We start from the raw sequence: 26,063 nt of genomic DNA, 5'->3' as shown, positions 1-26,063 counted from the left end.
TTAGTGACTTGCTTCTAAGAAACAGAATATGGTAAGAATATGGTAAGACCTCTGATTCTAGGTCACAGAAGGCATTTGTGGCTTCTTCCTTATTCTCTTCTCCAGATTCATTCACTTTGGCTGAAGTTGGCCACCATGTCACGAGGATATTCCAGCAGCCTTATGGAGAGATCCACACAGGGAGGAACTGAAGGCTCTTGCCAACAGCCAACATGAACTGTAGATGAGCCATCTTGAAATTGAATGCTCCATTCCCAGTCAAGCTTTTGGATAACTGCAGTCCCAACTGACATCTTGACTGTAACCCCATGAGACTCTAAGTAAGGACTACCCAGCTAAATGGCTCCTGAATTCCTGACCCACAGATACCTCTGAGATAACAAAGGCTTATTATCTTTTATGCTGACAAGTTGGGGGTAATATGTTATGTAGAAATAATTAATTATACCTTAAGCATTATCCACAGTGAACTACTAAGAGTATACCAAATTTGTTATGCTGTTTATGCTTCCTTGTCTAAAATTAGATCTGTTTGGCAAATGAGAACTGCTCCTTCAAGAGGCAGCTCACTGTCACCTTCTCAGTGAAACCTTGAGTTTCTTGGAGAGGCCTGGGTTTTCCTACTGTACCTTGTATAATTTTTTCTGTTGGAGAAAATGTGGTTTAGTATTTGTTTTACAGTCTTGAAACATATATATATATATTTTTTTTCAACGTTTTATTTATTTTTGGGACAGAGAGAGACAGAGCATGAACGGGGGAGGGGCAGAGAGAGAGGGAGACACAGAATCGGAAACAGGCTCCAGGCTCTGAGCCATCAGCCCAGAGCCTGACGCGGGGCTCGAACTCACGGACCGCGAGATCGTGACCTGGCTGAAGTCGGACGCTTAACCGACTGCGCCACCCAGGCGCCCCTTGAAACATATATTTTAATCCATATACCTAGTGCAGTATTTGGATTGGAAGTAGACTCCCAAAAAATATTTTTGACTTAATTTTCTCATTTCAGTCAGTTTTAAACCAAACAATAAAAACCTCAAACCACACTTATGGAATTATTCTATGTGAACTTAGGACCCAGATGTCAATGATAAAGGAGTATGGAGAATGTGCTTTTCAGCTTATTAAAACATGAAGTGAGGGATAAACATTCTGATTCAATTTCTGGAGGATATAACAATATGAATGTTAGATTCTAAATAGTGACCCACTAACAAAATGACTATGAAAATTTAAACATTTAAGATGTTTTCACTTAATATCCAAAATGACAAAAGCAAAATTTGAATAACTTATTTTATATTCACATGAAAAGGAACGCAGACAGTCCAAGTGCTTTCTAGGTTTGCCAAATCCCTCCTCATACAAAAAGTTTGTAATTCTAGTCTTGAAATTGAGGAAGAAAGAGTGGTACATATTCAATGTTGACTATCTTTCAATGAAAAGAAATGAAGTCTTGCTAACAAGTGGTTTGCCTTAAAACCTGAATTTTCACCAAAAAGAACCAGCCATCTGTTTCAAATATTTTAAAGACTAAGGCCCATTTTGTGCTCTGCTTTGATCTCCCAGGATAATAGGAAGACAGTGATACAGTCCAGCTACACCTCAATCAAGTGTGCTCATTTAATTTATCCCAGAAATGCTAACTGCCAAATCCAGCTGGAAACTTTAGCCTCGTCATCTTCGGATCAGGAAGAAGGAGGAAGACACATCAATGGAGAATAACTCTTTTGTTTTGGTTGATGATGCATTTTTGTATTTCAGAAAATATTCCTTTAACCTAAAACAGATAGTAATCCTAAAGACAGAGAGAATGTATAGAAAATAACAAATTAGTGAGAAGCTGAGGACAAGTTAATGAAAGGAATACTGTAGAACCCTATAGTAACAAGATTGTTGTTTAATAGTTCAGATAAAATGTGATTCAAATCATGTCCTCCAAAACATAACTCCACAAAATAAAAATGTGATATAATAGGCAACTGCTAAGCCTGTCTTCCAAAACTATTAAAAGGGGGCCCTATCATATGGTAACTGGTGGGTGTGCATGGTGAACTTAATGGCATATTCTAGAATGTGCACTAGATACTGACTGGAGCTAGATCAGTCTGGAAAACTGATACACAAGAATAGAGTCAGATTATAGGATAAATAACCTGTTAAGGTACAGAAGAATTTAAAAGATTAAAAATATCTGGTACTAATGCATAAAAACTTAAACAAATTATATGCAACTTCCCTTTATGGTAAAAACTCACAAGCTTTTTCATTTGATAAATATATACTGAGCTCTGCAGGGTCTCCACATTTTCAGATGACTGTGAAAATCAACTGAGATGTGAAAACTTTTATTTTGCACAAAGTGTAAGGGTATTTTTATTGTCCAGGAAGAATGTCTCAGTCACAAACTGCACCTCAAACAGGAGAAAGACAGCTCTTCCCCATTAGTCAAATGCTCATAATCATTAAGATAAGGACCAATGGTGGGGCACCCATGTGGCTCAGTCGGTTAAGCGTCCAACTTTGGCTCAGGTCATGATCTTGCGGTTTGTGGGTTTGAGCCCCACATCGGGCTCTGTGCTGACAGCTTGGAGCCTAGAGCCTGCTTTGGGTTCTGTGTCTCCCCCGTGTTCTGCCCCTCCCCCCACTTGCATTCTTTCTCAAAAAAAAAAAAATAAAACACTTAGAAAAAAATTTTTTAAAGGATCTGAGAGCATATGTTCCAGAAACATTTAAAATACCGTAGTTCTGAGTCTAAGAAATAAATCACATGAGTCACAGGACAATGTCACCTTAAATCATTCAGCAGAAACTATAAAAATGTAGGATGTACCTATGGAACAGTATAAATGATGTCTTAAGAATACATCAGGAGAAAGGTTTCTCTCCCAAATTACTTACAACTTTCTCATGTAGTCTAAGAGGTCTTTGCCTCTGTGGAACTTACGTAATTTTCAAGTGTGTCCAGAATTACTTTAGACTCCAGTATAGAGGTGGTGGTTTCTACTTCTTACTATTGCCTGAAAATCACCTTCAGGTCAGAAAACTCCAGAATAAGTCACCTGCCATCATGGGGTGCTCCTTAAAGGTAATCAGGTCTGACTTAATATGTATGGCTAACATCCCATGCCTTGAGGCCTTGGAGAGGTACCTATATTGTTGCTCAGGCACTACTGGTAAACTTTAACAATTCAATTAGAGATTCAGAAAAGAAGATTAATTTCTTTTGCTGCAGGAAAAAATAATTACTAGGATCGTGGGTTACCTGTGCAATTAAAGTAATGTTACTCTAGGGGCGCCTGGGTGGCTTGGTTGGCTAAGCGTCCGACTTTGGCTGAGGTCATGATCTCACAGTCCGTGAGTTCGAGCCCCGCGTCGGGCTCTGTGCTGACAGCTCAGAGCCTGGAGCCTGTTTCAGATTCTGTGTCTCCCTCTCTCTCTGCTCCTCCCCTGTTCATGCTCTGTCTCTCTCTGTCTCAAAAATAAATAAACGTTAAAAAAAAAAATTAAAAAAAAAAGTAATGTTACTCTATTAGGAGGCAGGAAAAATCTATAAAATAAATAGTAGCATCAATGGGTCTCATAAATATTCCAGGGTTGTATCACAGCCACTAAGAATGTCTTTGCTACTGTCATTTATTTAGCACTTCCTACATGCCAGGCAAAGGGTTAAGTGCACTAAATACCTTATTATATTTAATCTGCACAATAGCCTTTGCTGCAGGTTTTATTATTGCCATTTAACAAATGAGGAACACTTAGAGAAGAGGTTAAGTGATTTGTGGGAAATTACATAGCTACTGAGCAGCATTCAAATTAGGTCTAAAGACAAACACCCTTTACCACCAAGGTAAAAGGCCATAAAAATAATATAACTGCCTTATAAAGGACACAAAAGAAAAAAATATTTTGTCAGTTTCATAGGTGGGATATAATAGTACATTTAAAAAAAATTTTTTTTAACATTTATTTATTTTTGAGACAGAGAGAGAGCATGAACAGGGGAGGGTCACAGAAAGAGGGAGACACAGAATCTGAAACAGGCTCCAGGCTCTGAGCTGTCAGCACAGAGCCCGATGCGGGGCTCAAACCCACGGACCGTGAGATCATGACCTGAGCCGAAGTCGGACGCTTAACCGACTGAGCCACCCAGGTGCCCCATAATAGTACATTTTTAAGAAAGTAGAAATTTTTTTCTTTTTTTAATTAAAAATTTTTTTTTCATTTATTTATTTTTGAGAGACAGAGTGTGAGCAGGGGAGTGGCAGAGAGAGAAGGAGACATAGAATCTGAAACAGGCTCCAGACTCTGAGCTGTCAGTACAGAGCCCCACGCAGGGCTCGAACTCACAAACCGTAAGATCATGACCTGAGCCAAAGTCAGACGCTTAACCAACTGAGCCACCCAGGCGCCCCAGAAAGTAGAAATTTTTAAGTGCACTAATGTGCATGTATCACAGTTATGACAATACCTAAGAAAGAAATACCTAAGAAAATACCTAAGAAAAACAATAACACTGGACTATGAGACAAGAGAATGTTAACTGAGATTGCATCAGAGTGGTGGGATTATGGGTAATTCTTTCCCTTTCGAAGTTAAGTGATTAGTGTTGACTACAAATCCAATTTTTCTCAATCTGCCTTCCTTAAGACTCCTAGTTCTCACACAAAGAAAGTCCCCACACAGTCATTTATGCACAGAAGTGTGCATTCTGACAAGTAGAGAGAAGAGAGTATATATAAATCTAGGAGATACAGTGAGACCTATTCCTTTCCTGTCTGCTGCTGGAATGGGGAAATGGGGCTGGGCATGCCTCTGTCTATCTTCATGGTCATCCAGTTCTGGAAGACTGTCTAGGCTTTAAGGGAAGAAAAAAAAAAAAAAAAAGTGAAAGGCCAGGGAGGGGGGAAGTTCTGAGATACTTCCAGGTTGGTGACCAGTTATCAGAGAAATCCTAATCGGGAAGAAGATGTATAAATTCACCAGGAGTACCAGTGTGTTGTGGCTCCTGGGGGCCTAAATACCCTAGTGGGCTTTTAGAAGGAGAGCAGAGGCAGCCATCTTGAAGGAATCCCAACAGTTATAATACCTCTACAGCAGAAAAATGTTTTCATGAGAAAAAGCGGAGCTCTTGGGTGCTTGCTTCCAAGATGACCAGGGAAAGAAGAAACAATTATCATGAAGAAAAGGGCCGCCAACATTATGTGCAGCTTGTTCATTGCACCCGCTGTGCCTGATGTGTGCCCAAGGACTAGGCCACTAAAACGTTCATGGTTTGAAACACAGCAGAGGCTATAGCTATCAGGACATTTCTGAAGCAAGGGTCTTTCACACCTTTATGCTTCTCAAGCTCTAAGTGAAACTACATTACTGCAGGAGTTGTGCCATTTGTAGCAAGGTAGTAGGGTATGACTTTTGTGAAGCCCAGAAGGACCAAACACCCCCCAATGGGATTTAGATCTGCAGGTGCTACCCTATCACCTCTGCCAAAGCCAATGTAAGGAGGTGAGTTTTTAAGTCTGAAGAAAAGCTATCCTCTGGAAAACAAATAAAATGGAAATCATACTTTAAAAAAAGGAAAGAAAAAGAAAAACATTGAAGATAAAATCTGGTTCAGTCACAAATCATTCTAAATCATGAAGGAAGAAAGAATGGTAAGCTGAATTTAGAAGTACAAAGGTACACAAAACAGTGAAAAAACTGGGGAATGATTATAGTTAGTAAATAAAAGCAGTATTCTATTTCTATGATAATGTTGATAGAGCTTTCATATTGTAGCTAGCATGCATTACTTTATCTTACTATATCAACTATTACAGTCCACAAAGCGTGTAACATAGTTGTAGTCTGAATCTGGCAAAAACTGTAGTCTAGAGCAAAGGTTCTAGAATTCTGAGAGTATCTGCAGGCTATCACAAAGCACAGTGACTTCAGAAAATGTTGACTAACGCTAAAAATACAGAAAGTTGGTGTTTAAAATACAGAGATTTGGTGTCAAACAACTATATCCTTTTCCCATCAGCATTCCTTTGATGTATCTGTAAAAAATGTTCTAAAACTAAAAATGAAGACTGCCTGTGTTACACTTCAAATACCACACAAAAGCTATCTGAAGTGAATGCTGGCTGTGCACCTACTATTTGCATAGCAGCTTATGGACTTATAAACACCTTTCACACTCACTACACTGCCTTAAAAGAAATAGGACAGTTATCATCACACTCATTTTAGAGATGAATAAACTAAGGATCTAAGAGGTTAATGAATTACTTAAAATATATGACCTTCATTTAATGTTTTTTTAATTATACAAACAGCTGTCTACATTTTTCTTGGATAATTCATGTGAAACAGAAAAGACATATTTGAAGTTTGAGGAATTTAATATCTAAGGGCCAGAAAAATGATAGTTGATCCTAACAGTCAGTCTGTCAGAGAAAAAACAACTTTGGCAGTTGAAAGGTTGTGCTAAAAACCTAACAGCTCTGTCCAAGTCATATAAACAGATCAACATTGTCCCACAGTTATTCTGGAAAGGCCAAAACACATCAAGGAGGAATGATGTGAACCTTTGTTCACAGAGGAGTGATTATTTTTGTGACGAATTCTTTTTGTTTCACTCTTTGCTGTGAGATAAGGCTGAGCAGGTATAGATGACTGGCACCTCTCTTAGTTGAATAAGAGAGTCAGGATCTGGTGAGGCTGGTGAGAACACTGGTATACAATGCTTGGTTCTCCGCTCTGTTTATCAAGGGCTCTTATAAGTTTGGGGGAAAGAGGACAGCAGGAAGTAGAAGCGGAAGCATCCACTCTTGCAGGAAAATATTACTATCCCCACAGGAGAAGTAGCAAAATCACATACCAAAAAGTACTCTCACTCCCAACTATTAAACACAATTCAGTATAAGTGCCTTAACAAAATTATATACACGTACCCTTTTATAGAAGAGAAATACCACTTTGAAAGAAATAATTCCTGACAGCAAAAAATCTTAATTTTCCTCTAGTCTAAGCAGAAAAGTGCTATTCCAAAGCTAAAAAGAGATTAACAACCAATTCAACAGAAAGAAAAGAAAAGAAAAGTTTCTTAGGTTTTAAAGATTCAAATAAAAGCTTCTTGAGGTCCCAAGCTATTCTGGTATTTTCTCTGGCTATGGGTTAGTGAGTTACTGTTGACCTGTGAAGTATATATATCATCAGCTCTTCTCATGACATAATGTTTCAGCAGATGGCCAGTAAAGAAAATCACAGGGGACTACTTCAGTGTTTACTTTATTTCTCTTTAAAATGTTAAAACCAATCTAAGAGGGAAGTTCATAGTGATAAATGCTTACCTCAAAAGACAAGAAAAGTCTCAAATAAACAATCTAACTTTACACCTCAAGGGGCTAGAAAAAGGACAAATAAAGGCCAAAGTTAATAGAAGGAGGAAATGCTGAAGATCAGAGCAGAAATAAAGGAAATAGAAACCAAAAAGACCATAGAAAAGATCAATGAAACTAAGAGCTGGTGTTTTGAAGTGACAAACAATAGCTAGACTCTCCAAGGAAGAAAAGAGAGAGGATTTAAATAAATAAAATCAGAAATAAAGGAGGAGATGTTACAACTGATACCACAGAAATACAAAGGCTCATAAGAGACTACTAGGAACAATTATATACCAACAAATTGGATAACCTAGAAGAAAAGGATACATTCCTATAAACGTACAACCTATCAAGTTTGAATAATGAAGAAATAGAAAATCTAAACAGACCAATATTGAGTAAGGAGATTGAATCAGTCATCAAAAATCTCCCCAAACAGAAAAGCCTGGGACCAGATGGTTTCACTGGTGCATTCTACCAAACATTTAAAGAATTAACAGCAATTCTTCTCAAACTCTTCCAAAAAACAGAAGAAGGGAAACTCTTGAAAACTCATTTTATGAGGCCAGTATTACCCTGATACCAAAACTAGAAGAAAACAGAAATGCCACAAGAAAGAAAATAATTATAAGCCAATATCTCTGATGAACATAGACACACACACACACACACACACACACACACACAAACCTCAAGAAAATATTAGCAAACTGAATTCAACAATACATTAAAAGGATCACATCTTGGATCTGGTGGGATTTATTCCAGGGGTACAAGGATACTTCAACGCCTGCAAGTCAGTCAATGCAATACACCGTTAACAAAATGAAGGATAAAATGATGATAGTTATCTCAATAGAGGCAGAAAAAGCATTTGACCATATTAAACATCCATTTGTGATAAACTCTCAACTAAGTGGGTATAGAGGGAACACACATCAACATAATAAAGGTCATATATGACAAGTCCACAGTTAACATATTCAGTAACAAAAAGCTGAGAGCGCTTCCTATAAGATCAGGACAAAACAAGAATGTCTATTTTTACCAGGGCTCCTGGGTGGCTCAGTGGGTTAAGCGTCCGGCTTCAGCTCAGGTCATGATCTCACAGTTTGTGAGCTCGAGCCCTGTGTTGGGCTCTGCGTTGTCAGCACAGAGCCTGCTTCGGATCCTCTGTCTCCCTCTCTCTCTGCCTCTTCCTAGCTTGCACACACACTCACTCTCTCTCAAAAATAAATAAACATTAAAAAAAAAAAAGAATGTCTATTTTTACCACATTTTTTTTAGTATTCGAAGTCCTAGCCAAAGCAATTAGGCAAGAAAAAGATATAAAAGCCAACCAAATCAAAAAGGAAGATGTAAAACTGTTACTATTTGCAGATGACATATTATGTATAGAACACCCTAAAGACTGTGCCAAAAAATTGTTAGAATACATGAATTCTGTAAAGTTGTAGGATACAAAATCAATACGTAAAAAACTGTTGTGTTTCTATACACTAATAATAAACTATCAGAAAGAGAAATTAAGAAAACAATCTTGTCTACAATTACATCAAAAAGAGGGGCGGCTAGGTGGCTCAGTTGGTTAAGCATCCAACTTCGGTTCAGGTCATGATCTCACAGTTCGTGGGTTCAAGCCCCATGTCGGGCCCTGCGCTGACAACTCAGAGCCTGGAGACTGCTTTGGATTCTGTGTGTGTGTGTGTGTGTGTGAGTGTGTGTGTGTCTCTGCCCCTCCCCCACTTGTGCTCTCTCAAAAATAAATAAATGTTAAAAAAAAAAAAAAAAAAAGAATAACATACCTAGGAATAAATTTAACCAAGAAGGTAAAAGACTTGTATATTGAATACTGTAAGTCATTAATGAAAGAAATCAAAGAAGACACAAATAAATGGAAAGATATTCCATGCTCAAGGACGGGAAGAACTGATATTATTAAAATGTCCAAACTACACAAAGCAATCTAACCTATGGATTCAATGCAATCCTTATTTAAATACCAATGACATTTTTCACAGAAATAGAATAAATAATCTTAAAATTTCTAAGGACCCATAAAAGGTCATGAATTATCTAAAAGTAATCTTTTTTTTTTTTTTTTTTTAACATTTATTCATTTTTGAGAGGCAGAGCATGAGTAGAGGAGGGGCAGAGAGAGAGGGAGACACAGAATCCAAAGCTAGCTCCAGGCTCTGAGCTGTCAGCATAGAGCCTGATGCAGGGCTCGAACTCACGGACCGTGAAATCATGACCTGAGCTGAAGTCAGACGCTTAACTGACTGAGCCACCCAGGCGCCCCTATCTAAAAATAATCTTGAGAGGGGTGCCCAGGTGGCTCAGTCAGTTAAGCATCCGACTCTTGATTTTGGCTCAGGTCGTGATCTCACGGTTCAGTTCGTAACTTCTAGCCCCATGTTGGGCTCTGTGCCAACAGACAGGAGCCTGCTTGGGATTCTCTGTCTCCTTCCCTCTCTGACCCTCTCTCTCTCTAAAGTAAATAAACATTAAAGAAAAGAAGAAAAGCAATCTTGAGAAAAACTAAAGCTGGAGAAAGTCAATATTCAAGAAGTATTCATTGAATGCCTGTTAATTTGCCAGACAACACTTAAGTGACCTCTACTGTCACTTTACATTGCTCCCTGTTGGTTTAAGACTAATAATTTAAAGACAAAGGGTATTATTAAAAATAAGGATATTTCATAATGACAAGAAGAATAGTTTAATAAGAGTACAATCATAAATGGGTATGCAAATAATAACAATGTCAAAATATATGAAGCAAAAATCGAAGAATTCAAAGGACAAATACAAAAATTCCAATTATACTTGAATATTTTAATATTTCTTTCTCAGCAACTAATAGACATCTCCATCTCATGAGTTTTTGGTAAAGTCATGCAATTTGTGAGCAATTTTATCAACCACCTGGACCTAACTGATATTTATAGAACACTATATGCAATAACTAAAGAATACCATTCCTTTCAGGAGCACATGTATTTTCATCAACATGGACTGTATTCTGGGACATAAAATGAAAGCCTCAGAAAATATAAAATATTAAAATAATACAAAGTATATTCTCTGATCACAATGAGATTCACCTGGAAATCAATAAAAATATGACCCAATTTGCAATTAGACACTTTAGCAAATCTGTAGGAAGAAGAGAAAATATTTTAAACTAAATAATAATAAAACTGCCAGGATAAGTGAGGTAAGCAAAACTGTAAGGTATTTCAATATAAAAAACAACAACTGTATTTTTATATATTTGCAGCAAACAACTGAAATAAAACATTGTAGATACAAGTTAAAGAAGATCTAATTAAATGGAGAACTATACTATGTTCATGGTTTGAAAGACTTAATAGTGTTAAAATGTCAACTATCCCCAAACTAGTTTACAGAATCAATGCAATCTAAATACCCTCCCTGCATGATTTGTCATAGAAACTGACAGATTAAAATCTATATGAAAATGCAAACAACCTGAAATAACTATAACAACTTTAATAAAGACTAACAATTTGATGTGGCACCTGGGTGACTCAGTCAGTTAAGTGTCCAACTCTTGATTTTGGCTCAGGTGATGACCTCATGGTTTGTGAGTTCAAGCCCTGCATTGGACTCTGCCCTGACAGTGTGGAGCCTACTTGAGATTCTCTCTCTTCCTCTCTCTCTCTGGCCCTTCCCCACTTGTGCTCTCTCAAAATGAATAAATAAACTTAAAAAAAAAGTTAACAATTTGAAAGACTTACACTACCTGATTTTAACATATTATGAAACTATAGCAAGCAATTAAGGCAGCGTGGTAATATAAAACAGAAGAGGCACAAACATAGACACATATTTACATCTTTGATTTTTTTACAAAGGTGCACAGGAATTCTATAGAGAAAGAATAGTATTTAAGAACAACTGGATATGCATTTGGGGAAAAAAAAGAAACTTGACCCCTTACCTTACCAAAATATATCAAACTTAGAGGTGGATTACAGAACTAAATGTAGACACAAAATGATAAAGTGTCTGGAAAAAGGAAAAAAAAAACAGAATATTTTAGCTTTTATGTGTTAGGCAAAAGTTTCTTAGAAACTAGAAAGCAATAACCATTAGAAACTGATAAATTAGACTTCAGTAAATTAAAGACCTGATAATGAAAAAATACCATTAAAAAACTGAACACACATGCCACAGACTAGGAGAAAATATTTGCAAGATATGTATCTCAAAAAGGACTGGTATCTAAACCATATAAAGAATGCTTACAACTTAATAAAACAAAAATTCAATTAAAAATAAAAATGTGAACAGATGCTTCAGAAAGGAAAACATGCAAATAGCCAGTCAGCACATGACAAAGTGCTCATCACTAATCAGTGACAGAATTAAAATGAAAACCACAATGAAATACCTGTATACAGCCATAAAAATGGTCAAAATCAAAAAAAAAAAAAAAAGGAAAGTATCAAATGTTTAGAAGGATGTGGAACAACCAGAAGTCTCATTTGTTGCTGGTGGGAGCAAAAAATATGATATAACCACTTTGAAAAAGTGGCAGTTTCTTATAAAACTCAAGAGATACCTATCAAATAACAAAGGTAAGTCCATTTGTAGGTAGTTACCTGAAGAAATAAAGGCATCTGTCCACCTAAAGATGTGTTTAAGAATAGTTTTATCCATAATTGCCCCAAACTGGAGACAGGCCAGACATCAAAGAGATCCAAATGAACTGTGATCAGTCACCACACAATGGAATACAACTAAGCAATAAAAATGAACTACATCTACAATTAAAAAAATGAATGATTTTATTTTTTATTTTATTTTATTCCAGTGTAGTTAATGTACAGTGTTGTAATAGTTTCAGGTGTACAATACAGCGATTCAAAAACTCTATACATTAGTCAGTGCTCATCATGATAAGTGTACTCTTAATCTTCACCTATATCACCCATCCTCTCACCCATCTCTCTGCTGGTAACTACCAGTGTGTTCTCTATAGTTAAGGGTCTGTTTTTTGGTTTGTCTCTTTTTTTTCCCCCTTTATTCATTTGTTTCTTCAATTCCACAGATGAGTGAAATCATATGGTATTTTTCTTTCTCTGGCTTATTTAGCTTAGCATAATACTCTCTTGATCCATCCATGGTACTGCAAATGATAAAATTTCATTATTTTTTTATGGCTGAATAATATTCTATTGTATATATATACCATATATTCTTTATCTATTCATCTGTTGATGGACACTTGGGCTACTTTCATAATTTGGCTATATTGTAAATGTTGCACTAAACACAGGGGTGCATAAATCCCTTTGAATTAGTGTTTTGTATTCTTTGGCTAACTACCCAGGAGTGTGATTACTGGATTGTAGGGTAGCTCTATTTTTAATTTTTGAAAAACCTCTGTATTGTTTTTTACTGTGGGTGCACCAGTTTGTATTCCCACCAACAGTGCATGAGGGTTCCTTTTTTTCCCACGTCCTTCTAACACTTGTTATTTCTTGAGATTTTGATTTTACCTATTCTAACAGGTGTGAAGTGATATCTCATTGTGGTTTTGATTTGCATTTCCCTGATAATGAGTGATGTTGAGCATCTTTTCATGTGTCTGAGGGGCATCTGGATGTCTTCTTTGGAGAAATGTCTGTTCATGTCTTCTGCCCATTTTTTAACTGGATTATTTATTTTTTTTAGTGTTGAGTTATGTGTAAGTTCTTTACATCTTTTGGATACCCCTTATCAGATATGTCATTTACAAATATCTCCCATTCAGTAGGATGTCTTTTAGTTTTGTTGGTTGTTTCTTTGCTGTGAAGAAGCTTTTAATTTTGATGTAGTCCCAATAGTTTATTTTTGTTTTTATTTCCCTTGTCTAAGGAGACATATCTAGAATGATGTTGGTACATTCGATGTCAAAGACCTGTGCTCTCTGTTCTCTCTTCATGGTTTCAGGTCTCACATATAGGTCCTTACTCAAAAAAAACGAATGAAATTTAAATGTATTATGCTGAGTAAAATAAATCTTACACAAGAGGACAGACTGTATGATTCCATTTATATGTGGTTCTAGAACAGGCAAATTAATTTATGTCAAGCAAACACACAAACATTAACTGTGTTTGCTTCTAGGTGTGAGTACGTAGGTACAAACTGGGCAATGACAAGAGGTGAGAGAAAATTTTCTTGGGAGATGTTAATACTCTGTATCAGGGCCTGGCAAACAACAATGACCAAATGATCTAAATCCAGACAGCCGTTATTTTTGCATGTCTGTTGGCTAAGAATAATTTTTGCACTTTTTAATGGTTGGAGAAAACTATTTCATGATATGTAAAAATTCTATGAAATTCAAATCTCAGTGACCATAAATAAAGTTTTATTGGAACAGAACCATTCTTATTTAATTACTTATTGTCCACTAATGCTTTCTCACTACAGTGGTAGACTTAAGTAGCTGCTACAGAAACCTAAATATTTACTATGTAGCTCTTAAAAAAATATTTGCTAACCCCTTTCTATATCTTAATAGGAGTTTAGGTCACACAAAACTCATAGAATAGCATAGCTTAAGATTGGTGCATTTCACTAATAAAAAAAGAAACCATAAATTTTTGAATTTTCATAAAATTTTCATAAAAATTCGTAAAATTTTGAATTTTAATTAATAAGCAGGGGGTGATGGATACAAGTGTCTCTTACTTTGAAATGCATGAAAAAATGAGACCGGTTGACATACAGATGGGAAGATGTGATAAAGTAAACATAACAAAATCTTAGAGACTCTAGGTTTAAGACACAATTTTTTTCAACTTTCCTGTATGTTGGAAAAGTTTCATAATAAGATGTTGAAAAAAAAAAAAAAGCAAAGATCCCATATAATTGAAGTTGGTAAAATTACTTAGTGTTTCAACTCACTTAAAAACTCAGCATGTAGCTGCTAGGTTGGCTACATAAAGTCTTGGTAGTAAGTATGGGTTGTGTACCTTTGTTAAAGTAAGCCCCAGTGTGAACATATTTAAAAACAATAAATTATGTAAATGATCCTTTTGGAGGAGCTTCCTATCCTAAGTAGTTCAACTCACGGAAGCCCCGCAAACAGTACAAATTCTTTAATATGCTAAGAGATCAACTACTAAAATCAATAGCTCTGTTCCCAAGTAGAGAACAAAAAGCTAAACAAAAGCTCAAAGGCAGTCCTTTTCCATTTCAAAACTTTAAGATATTTATCTGGGAAAGAAGGGTGCCTCTCTGTCTTACTTATATAATGTTTCAAATAATAGTGCATATTTTGAATACATTTTGCCAGAAGATCACCATTAGTTGTTTTTCACTAAAAACGTTGTTTAAATTGTGGCAAAAACCCCCCACAAAAAACAAAAAACCTGTAGTAAAACACACATAACATAAAAATTTCCATTTAACCATTTTTAAGTGTACAGTTCAGTAGTGTTAAGTATATTCACACTGGTGTGCAACCAACCTCTGTATTTTTCACCTTCCAAAACTGAAACTCTAAACCCATTAAACAACTTCCCACTTCCTTCACTGCTTCTGTCTAAAAAAAATTTTTTTTTTACTTTGAACAAAATCTGATTAAAAACATAGCTTTCATTTTGATATGGAAAATTAATTGAAAAAAATGAGTTTCAATGCAGAAATTTATTTTACAGAAGACAAAATTTCCCCCCAAGAATAGGACTCTTCTTTAAACATGGAGATGACTAAATAAAATAACAGGATGTGAGTGCCAGGTTTAAAAAGACCTTATAATTTTGGAGTCTTTCTCTAATACATGTTAGCGATATTTAAAGCAAGCAAGGAATATTGTATCTACATAAAGAAATTTATCTAGGAAAATGCATTTGTAGTCTACTAACTGTAAGATATATTATTATAAAGATTAAGGTAAACATCTAAGAAAGTAGTTACATCAGAGGGGTTAACTGATAAATTTTACCCATTTTCCTTAAATGGAAGAAATTATATCAATTCTCTACAATCTCTTTCAGAGGACAGAAGCAGAGGGAATACTTCCTAACTCACTCTATGAGGCCAGCATTACCCTAATACCAAAACCAGGCAAAGACATCAGAAGAACAGAAAACTACAGACCAGTATCTCTCATTTACATAGATGCAAAAGACCTCAACAAAATATTTGCAACTGAATCCAACAATGCATAAAAAAAAAATTATACACCAAGACCAAGTAAAATTTATCCCAGGTATGCAAGGCTGGTTCAACATTTGAAAATCAATTAGTGTAAGCCATCATGATCATCAACAGGCAAAAGAAGGAAAATCACATAATTGTATTAACAGATGTAGACAAAACACCTGACAAAATCCAACACCAATTCATGATAATAGCTCTCAGTAAACTGGGAATAGAGGGGGGAACTTCCTCAACTTGATAAAGAATGTCTACAAAAAATATATATAAAGCTAAAATCATACATAATGGTGGGAAATTTGAGGCTTTCCCACTAAGATCAGGTATATACAAGGATGGTCCCTGCACCACTTCTTTCCAATATTGTACCAGAAGTTCTAGTTAATGCAATAAGACAAAAAAAAAAAAAAAAAAAAAAAAAAAAAAAAGGAAATAAAAGACACACAGATTGGGAAGGAAGAAATAAAACTGTCTCTATTCAGAGATGACATTATTGTCTAGTAGAAAATCCAAATGACTGAAGAACAATAACAAAAACTCCTGGAACTAATAAGCAATTAATTACTGTTAGGATGTCCTTGGAACCACAGTAGAGGGGACAGCCATCTTGCCAGTGCAACCCAACGAAAAGCCCCTAGTAGCTGCCAGAACGAATTGGAGGTCAACCAATCACCGAGCAAAAGCACCACCTGACGCTAAAAAGGCCCACCCAGACCTAAACCCGGAACCGCTGAGCTTAAAAACCCCACCCCACCACACCTGGGTGCGACTTCCCTGACTCCTCTCTCTCTCCCTGAGTCACCGAACCTCGCCCGAGACCTTAGTTCCCAAATAAAGCCTTTGACTGCTAAAATTTTCTAGCCTCTGACTCCTATCTTTACCCTGCCTTACGCCTGACCCTAACAATTACAATAATAAGGTTGTAGGGTATAAGGTTAATATAAAATCAATTGATTTCTGATATACCAACAATGAACAAGTGGAATTTGAAATAAAAAACACAACGCCATTTACATAGCATCCCCCCAAATGAAATACTTAAGTATAAATCTAACAAAATATGTACAAGATCTATATGAAGAAAATTACAAAATTCTGATGAATGAAATCAATGAAAAAATTAAACATGGAGAGACAGTCCAGGTTCACGGATAGGAAGACCCAGTATTGTCAAGATGTCAGTTCTTTCCAACCTGATCTCTAGATTCAATGCAATCCCAATCAAAATCCCAGCAAGTTATTTTGTGGAAAACAGAAAACTGATTCTGAAGTTCATATGGAGTGCCAAAAGATACAGAATAGTCAACGTAATTTTGAAGGAGAAAACAAAGTTGGAGATCTGACACTACCTGACTTCAAGCCTTACTATAAAGCTACAGTAATAAAGATAATATAATATCGACAAAAGAACCAGCAAATAAATCAGTGGGAAAGAACAGAGAGCCCAGAAACAGACCCACATACCTAGAGTCACCTGATCTTTGGCAAAACAGTATAGGCAATAAAATGGAACAAACACAGTCTTTTCAAAAAATGATGCTAGAACTGGACATCCACATGCAAAAAGATCAGTCTAGGCACAAACTTTACACTTTTCAAAAAATCAGTTCAAAATGGATCATAGACCTAAATGTAAAATGCAAAGCTATAACATTCCTAGAACATTCCTAGAAGATAATATAGGACAAAACCTAGGTGATCTTGGGTATGACGATGACTTTTTAGTCATGAAAGGCATGATCCATAAAAGAAATAATTGAAAAGTTCAACTTCATTAAAATAAAAAACTTCTGGGGGCACCTTTGGTAGCTCAGTCAGTTAAGTAAGTGTCTGACTTTGACTTAGGTCTTGATCTCGCAGTTCATGAGTTCGAGCCCCATGTCAGGCTCTGTGCTGACAGCTCAGAGCCTGGATCCTGTTTCAGATTCTATGTCTCCCTCTCTCTGCCCCTTCCCCTTTGCACTCTCTTTCTTTCAAAAATAAAAAATAAACATTAAAAAAAATGGGGTGCCTGGGTGGCTCAGTCAGTTAAGCATCCAACTTTGGCTCAGGTCATGATCTCCCAGTTTGTGGATTCTAGCCCCGCATCGGGTCTGTGCTGATAGCTGGAGCCTGGAGACTGCTTTGGATTCTGTGTCTCCCTCTCTCTCTACCCCTCCCTCACTCCTGTCACTCTCTCTCTCAAAAATAAATAAACATTAAAAAAAATTAAACATTTGTATTAAAAGTTTGTCTTAACAGTGATATCTCTAAGAAAGAAAAGTTTCATAACATACTGGTCCAAAACATGTTTTGAGATGCTATAGTGCTGATCGAATGGTCAGGCAACTCATTTTCAGATTTTAGTCAGTGGAATGGTCTTATTCCAAGACCAAATGCTAAGTCTCTTGACAAGTACATCCTTTATTTGAGGGGGTCTGCTGCTAGTTTACATAAAGCGCTTCCACGGAATGAAGTATACAAAGAGCACATAGCCATGGTACCTACTATGCTCCAGGTTCTTTCTAATGGCTATGAGTCACAGGTTCTAGGAGGAAAGTTTCTACCCGAAGGATGTTCAGTTTTCAACACAAAATATTTCTCAATTATAGTCAACTCTTTTTTATTTAGAATGAAATTATGGGAGCCTGATTCTAGGGCTTAATTATGGCTTTCCTTTAAATTCTTAACATTTCTCTGTACAGGTCTTTTGTTTCTAGACACTTTTCCTATCTTCCTTTTCAAAACTTCCCTTTCTTGTACTGGTAATGCTGACATTAAAGCTAACAGCTAATTCTATGCTCTTGGTTTCAGTGTAAACTTTACTGTTTCTTCTCTGGATTTCATGAATTCAAAAGTTAATTAATTTAATATAAACTTACTGAGGGCCTACTATATACTAGGCATTATTCTAGATGATAGAAATATACATTTTTTTAACATTTATTATTGAGAGACAGAGAGAGACAGAGCATGAGCATGGGAGGGGCAGAGAGAGGGGGAGACACAGAATCTGAAGTGGGCTCCAGGCTCTGAGCTGTCAGCACAGAGCCAGATGCGGGGCTCAAACTCACAAACCGTGAGATCATGACCTGAGCTGAAGTCAGACACTTAACCAACCGACTGAGCCACCCAGGTGCCCCAAGATTATAGAAATAGAAAAGTAAACATATTGAAGTCCCTGCGCCCATGGGGACTACTTTCTACTGTAAGGGAAAAAGAAGAAAGAAGAAAACACAAATTAAAGGGATGGAAAATAGTGGGAACACATTTCACATGGATTTCCTATAGGCTGAGGGGAGAGAGAAGGGACTCTCAGGCTTTCTTTTTAAATACATTTTTAAAAAAAATGTTTACTTACTTCTGAAGGAGAGAGAGACAGAGCATGAGTGGGGTAGGGGTAGAGAGAGAGACACAGAATCCAAAACAGGCTCCAGGCTCTGAGTTGTCAGCACTGAGCCTGACACAGGGCTCAAACTCACGAACCACGAGATCATGACTTGAGCTGAAATTGGACACTTAACCGACTGAGCCACGCAGGTGCCCTGGGACTTTCATGCTTTCTAACTGGAGGTAACACTTGCTTTATTCTGTGTGTCTGAGGAGGGTTTCTTGACAGCAAACTCTTTCAAAGAAAGTTTCAATGAATAAATCTCTTTTATAAAAAAATTCAAGGTGTTTTCTCGAGGGAAAAAAATTCCTCAGCATACAAGAGATTAAACTTTTGGTGACAGAAAGGGAGATATAATCATCAATATGTCTTAGATTATCTCTTTCACTGCCAGCTACTAGTTCCTCTTTCCATACCACAGAAATGCCTGGGGGCTTTAATGTCGTATCTAAATCTTTTTTTTTTTTTAGCACCCTTACAATATAAAATGAGGGCACTGGAATAGATATTAATAAAAATAGTAACTGACACTTACTGAATGCTGACTACTTCCTGGAGGTGGATTCAAGTTAATGATGACAGCAGCAACAACAAATATAATAATATAAGCAGAGTACATGGTGGAAGACACTGTTCAATTCATTTTACATACATCAACTTATTAATCTGTCCAACAACCCTACAAACTAGTCCATTAATAAACCCATTTTTACAAAAAACTGAGTTAATTTCCCCAGGCCACGAAGAAGGTGGAGGAGTCTAGATGCAAAGCAGTGCTGTCTGACTCCACAAAGTTTATGCCTCTCACAACTCATCTGCTTCTCACAACACCCATTTGAAAGATGAAGAAATTGAACTGCAGGGAGATTAAGTATCTTGTCCGAAGTCACAAGTTAAATACATGGTGGTGTTAAGATTTCACCAGAGACATTCTGCTCCAAAGCCTAGAGTCTTAACCATCATGTTCTGCCACTTCTTATGAAATTACCGAGACCCCTCTCAGCTCCGTACTTCTATGATTCTCTTCCTGAGTATTGATTATATCTAGTAAGACCTTGGTTTTGCTGTTGATATGTACTGTGTTTTACAAAAGGTTTGAGATGTAAAGTATTATTTATATTCTTAAGTTTTATAAGGTAAGTCATCAATTTCAAAAGTTTAAAGTTTTGTTAGGAAAAACTTCTCTGCAAGAAAACAAGTGAGGAAAACTGGAGGTCAAGTCATTACATCTGCAGTCACTCACGCATTTCTTATGAAACCCTTATGATAATATGACATTTATAGCACATTTTAGAAAAGTGGAAGTATTGTATCATAGGAACTCCACTTAAGACCAGCTAATTACAACTCCACTGTGTTAAACCAATGGTAGTTAATATTTTAGTGCAGTAAGCTGTACTTTTATTTGGAAAAAATAAACTTTTGGAATAAACTTATTCGGAAAAAGGAAACTTTTATTTGGAAAAAAATTAATAGCATTTCAACTCTCTGTAGGAGTTATTCTACTAGGGAAGTAGAGAAAATACAGTGGAGACTTTAGGAACAAGTGTACGTGAAGGTTTGTTCATTTTTCAGTCTCCTGGTGAAGTTATATATGGGCCTTCTTCCTGTACCACTAACTTGTTTCTTCTGATTGGCTAGAAAAAGGGTATACAATCAATACAATCCTATTCATATACATCAGGTACGTGCTTCCTGCTAAGGCATGCCAAGAGGCTCCTATGTTCTGCCAAAATAGACATGGCAGGTTCATTTAGAAGGAGGGGACTGGTAAACTGTATTCAACTACTGTATGGCCCCCACATCCTTCACGATGACAAATAGCTACCCTTACAGGGGGTAGTGTAGATAAAGAGAATTAGCACACTAATTTTCTCAGCTTTAGCTTTGTCTGGCATGCAACACTCTAACTGAAAGAGGTTTTTGGCTGGTATACATTTCGCCTTTTACACCCTCAGGATAAAGTCATTTGGAAAGCTTCCCATCTTCACAGTATATGCCCCTTTCCACAACTTACCTCATCATCCTTCTTGGCTGTGTTTGCTAGTGAGAGGTCTACACATGTTCTCATCATTTTAAGAAGTATAACACTAAGACACAGAATTTTCAGGGAGAACTGACTCCAAAAGAGTGAGATCACCAATAAGCAAGGGCAGTGAATCCAGGGAGTGCAAGGCCACCAATATGTGTGAACTTATTAATTGTAATTATTTTTTTTTCTAAGAAAAGGATTTCCTTAGTCAAACCTCCAGGGCATCAGATCAAAGGGAGATACTGCCACAGCTGGACTGTGTTTTCCAGCCAATTGGCCTGGAAAGGAGAATCTAGACAGTGTCCTGGCAACTGTTTAACACAGCAGCAATCCATAAAAGAGAGGGAAAGAATTCTTTAGACCGATTTTTTAAAAGGTCTTCCTTTACTTCTTTACTTCTTAAAGGACAGTTTGAGAGTAATGTCAAAGCCCTAGGGGATGTAGGCACTCTGTAAGAACTACTGACCATGGGAATTCAGAGCATCCTTCTACAGATAGAAACAAAAAGTTTTAGTTCACAGCACAATTTTTTTAAAGACATATACTTATAATTAATTATCATAAAAAGTATATCCCAAACCTACTGGCAGAATATCTGAACAATTTTCTACTTCCAGTTTGATGTAAGTCACTATGAACCTTACCAGGACACTGCTGAATCACACTAGATAAGGTAGTTTATTAATAAAATCACAAAAGGAGAAATTTATTTATATGCCCTGGAAGTTCTCCTGAAAATGTACATAAAGAAATTATAAAGGTGACTATTAACACACAAGAAAAAAAAGGCCACAAAACCCAACCGCACTATGTCAGAAGCATAGCAATACACACAGGAGTCATGTGAAAATGAGAACACAGAAAGCACACCAAACAATTTCATGAATTACAAAGAAACAAGATGTGAGAATGATTGTGTAAAAAAAAAAAAAAATGAAAGCAAACAAACAGAAAACATTTCTATAGTTAAGGAAAGGTGTTTCTCACCGTTCTGAACAAAATGGCTGAACTAAGAGCATCTGATTGGCTATGCCCATATACCCTCCTCCTCATCCTAGGGGAGAGAGTTGACAAAGGGAACAATGTCCCAGAGCAGCATGGGAATGAAAAAGAGTTGGTTAGTATTTAAAACAAAGACATAAGCATAATGTAGTAGAAGAAAATGGTCTCTAAATTCTTGACTCTTCTTCTATTAGATTCTAATTCCCTAAATTCCCTAACCTACTCAAATTAGTAATTAGTTTGTTGTTACACTTCTACTCTTCCTACCTTTCCAGGATACTGTCTCCATTTCAGAGCAAGATCTGGGCAACATTATCAGGTTGAAGGCTTTTCTTTATTTTTGCCTTTTCTTCAAACTTTCCCCATTTCTGTTTGCCTCCCACTACTCCCAGGCATCCAATTCTTGTATTTATACATTATCAAAACCTATTTCAAGGAAAGAATCTAATACTCATCTTATATGCACTGGCATAAATTGAATTCTGGGTATCAAGAACAGGCAGAGATAGCAAAAGTATTTCTTGGCAAAGAAAGACTGCTGACCTCAGACAGACAGTTCTCCATTCTGCCTACATTAAGATTGGTATTGTTTTCCCTCTAAAACATAAGGCTTGCCTAAACTGGTTTAGTAAATGTCATCAAACTATGACTCTGCCTTCTGTATCTTACAAAAAAATCGCAATTTGGATATTATTGCTGCTTTCATCTGCAATATTTCTTCTTCTAAGACAATGCCATGGCTATCATTCAGTGGAGATGTTTAGTGGGGGAGTTTCCCTTGACTTTTTAGTCATATGGATGTAATTACTTAACTATTATTATTATTTTTTTCCTTCAGCTATACATTTTAAGATTGAGTGTGATGGAGATGTTGAAATCTGATTTTTGGCAATGGGATATGAGGTAATCTGTTCACCACTCTCTCCCATCCATCATTTTCAAGATCTTGGGAGAGTTCAGTTCTTCCAAAAGACTGGAGTTGAATATGGCTCCCTTTAGACTCATCAATGCCCCTTTTGCATTGATGAGAAGCTGAAGGCAATAATTTTCCTTAAGAATGACAAATACTGGAGGGATCAACCAAGGAAATGAGAGAGAAGAAATTTTCACTCTTTATAATGGGTGATGATCAGAGATTTTAAAATTTGCAATTAAACAATAGTTATCTATAAACAGAGTTGTGCCTTATTGAACTCAAAAGAGTTTTTTTTATAAGGCATTGTTTTAATAAGAAAAGTAGGACATTTACAAATTAGTATATATCTGTGAGATTAATCTTTTTTCTCAACCCAATTCAACGATTTTTTATAGTCCTCAAACTTTCAAGTATCTCCTCTTAAAATATTCAGAATCACCCACCACCACCTTCCTATACAAAAACTGAATCTGTGTTTAAAAACATGAGTGGAGATATCAGAAACTGATGATTTAATTTTATTTTTCTAACTTATATTCTGGAATTTGTAACATGCTGGTATAAAATATAAGGAAATAAAAGCGCATTTGTTTCTATAAAACATTCAAGAGCAGTCTTACCTGGTCTGGGGAGGGCTTGTGATTGGTTTGATTGGAACGGGAGGACATGAAGCGGTCATCCTCATAGTTGTCCGCCATTAGCTTCATTCTATTTTGTGTCTAAGAAGAAATGGTTCATGAATTTAAAATGAAATAAAAATTTCTATGATACACTGAAAAGTAACAAGTACCTTAAGAATGTCATAAGAAACAGGGGGGCCTGGGTTGCTTAGTCGGTTAACCATCTGACTTTGGCTCAGGTCATGATCTAGCGGTTCGTTAGTTCGAGCCCTGCCATCAGGTCAGCATCAGGTCAGGCTCTGTGCTGACAGCTCAGAGCCTTGAGTCTGCTTCGGATTCTGTGTCGCCCCCTCTCTCTGTTCCTCCCCTACTTGTGCTCTCTCTCTTTCTCAAAAATAAATAAGCACTAAAAAAAAATTAAAAAAAAAAAAAGAATGTCATAAGAAACGATAAAACTAATTCTGTCTGAAATAAAATGAACATCAGATTTCTGAAGATATCAGGGAAAATTTAGGCACTGCACTGAACTGAATTGTGCACCCCTCCTCTGTCTCCATTCATGTTGGAGTCCTAACCCTCAATGTAAGTATATCTGGCTAGAGTCTTTAGGAGGTAATTAAGGTTAAATAAGGCTATCAGGGTGGAGTCCTAATCTGATAGGACTGTGGTCTTTTAAGAAGAGGAAGAGATCATTCTCATTCTCACTTTCATTCACCACCCCCCCACCCCCACTATAGGAGAAAACATTATGAAGTTGGCTTCTGCAAGCCAGGAAGAGAACTCTCACCAGGAACTGAATCAGCTGGCACCTTGATCTTGGACTTCTCAGTCTCCAGCATTGTGAGTTTATGGTATTTTGTTATGGCAGCCCAAGCAAACTATGACAGGCACCAAAATTAGTATAGAGATTTTAGAGGGAAAGAGTAATCTTCCCAAATTAAGCCCTCTATGCAGTGCTTGCTTTATTTTTTATTTAAAAAAATCTTTTTTTTTTTTTTTTAATTTTTTTTTTCAACGTTTATTTATTTTTGGGACAGAGAGAGACAGAGCATGAATGGGGGAGGGGCAGAGAGAGAGGGAGACACAGAATCGGAAACGGGCTCCAGGCTCCGAGCCATCAGCCCAGAGCCTGACGTGGGGCTCAAACTCACGGACCACGAGATCGTGACCTGGCTGAAGTCGGACGCTCAACCGACTGTGCCACCCAGGCGCCCTTAAAAAAATCTTTTTAATGTTTATTTATTTACAAGAGAGAGACAGACAGACAGCATGAGTGGGGGAGGGGCAGACAGAGAGGGAGACACAGAATCCAAATCAGGCTCCAGGCTCTGAGCTGTCAGCACAGGGCCCGATGCGGGGCTTGAACACACGGACCATGAGATCATGACCTGAGCTGAAGTCGGATGCTTAACTGACTGAGCCACCCAGGTGCCCCAGTGCTTGCTTTATTTTTAAAAATAAAGACTGTAATGGTGTGCCTGGCTGGCTTAGTCAGTACAGCATACGACTCTTGATTTCAGATTCATGAATTCATTGCCCCACATGGGAGTAAGGCCTACTTAAAAAAAAAAAAAAAAGGTTTAAAAAAATAAAATACAATAAAGACTGGATTATATCTAGGATAGGACTCTGTAACTCTTTTTTCACTTCATGATATGTATGACCCATATTTCCATGTTACTATAAAAACTACTCATTTTTTAAACAACTATTCAATTTGGGGGCATGTTATATTATATACAGACCATAAACATTGGGGGGAAATAGTTCTGTAAGTGAAATGACATATCTACAAAATCTAAGAGAATCAACCAAAAAACTTACAACTTATAATAAAGTTCAGTGAGATGATTAGACAGAAGCTACATATATAAAATTCAATAGCTTTTCTTTACACCATCAATAAGCATTCAGTTTTTCAAAATAAATCACATCTCCCAACCAGAGAATTCTATAGGGCCTCAGCTCTGGTGGAGCTGGTGTCAGGTTTTATTTCACAACCAGACCAGAGTATACCTGGCTAAAACTTGCCACAATCAGGCCAGGGACCAAACACTGCTCACAGCAGGCAAGGAGGAACCTCTGCAGATGACTGGCCTGAAGGACAGATCAGCCAAAACACAAGAGCAGAGTGCATGCAGCACATACCAGAGACATTTCTTAAAGTGCTAGGCCGGGGCACTACATGACTCCTTCTTCCTAAGGACAATAGTTTGAGGAGCAGGAGACATAACTGGATTTTCTAACACAGAGAAGAAGTCAGAGACTTAGACAAAATGCCATGATGGAGAAATTCATCCCAAATGAAAGAGCAAGATAAGGTCATGGCCAGAGATCTAAGCAAAACATATGTAAGTAACAGGCCTGATGGAGAATTTAAAGTAACAATCATTAAGGATACCCACTGGGCTTGAGAAAAGAATAGACGACATCAGTGAGACCCTTATCACCAGTATAAAAGAGTTAAGAAAGAATCAATCATAGATGAAGAATGCCATAAATGAGATTGGAAACAGGCGTGATGCAGTGAACAGCAGGCTGGAAGAAGCAGAAGAATGAATTAGTGACCTAG

The 26,063-nt window shown here is 36.9% G+C and overlaps 1 protein-coding gene across 15 annotated transcripts in view; it reads right to left on the bottom strand.

Annotated features, from left to right (window-relative positions):
- ERC1 (ELKS/RAB6-interacting/CAST family member 1) overlaps nucleotides 1–26,063 on the bottom strand; it is a 523,541-nt gene that overhangs the window by 62,494 nt on the left and 434,984 nt on the right. For 11 of the 15 annotated variants that reach the window (XM_086714405.1, XM_086714409.1, XM_086714403.1 and 8 more), the window contains one exon: nucleotides 23,492–23,590. In XM_086714405.1, coding sequence (XP_086570531.1) covers nucleotides 23,492–23,590 — 99 coding nt within the window. Of the gene's footprint in view, nucleotides 1–21,940; nucleotides 22,008–23,491; nucleotides 23,591–26,063 lie in introns of all 15 variants that reach the window. The other 4 variants (XM_086714411.1, XM_086714413.1, XM_025930733.2 and 1 more) reach the window with 1 other exon arrangement.

This window comes from Puma concolor, chromosome B4, assembly GCF_028749965.1.
Source record: "Puma concolor isolate L17-30 chromosome B4, mPumCon1.1.hap2, whole genome shotgun sequence".
Lineage (NCBI taxonomy): Eukaryota > Metazoa > Chordata > Mammalia > Carnivora > Felidae > Puma > Puma concolor.
The sequence above is the reverse complement of the archived record's forward strand: the minus strand, read 5'-3'. Positions and strand labels throughout refer to the sequence as shown.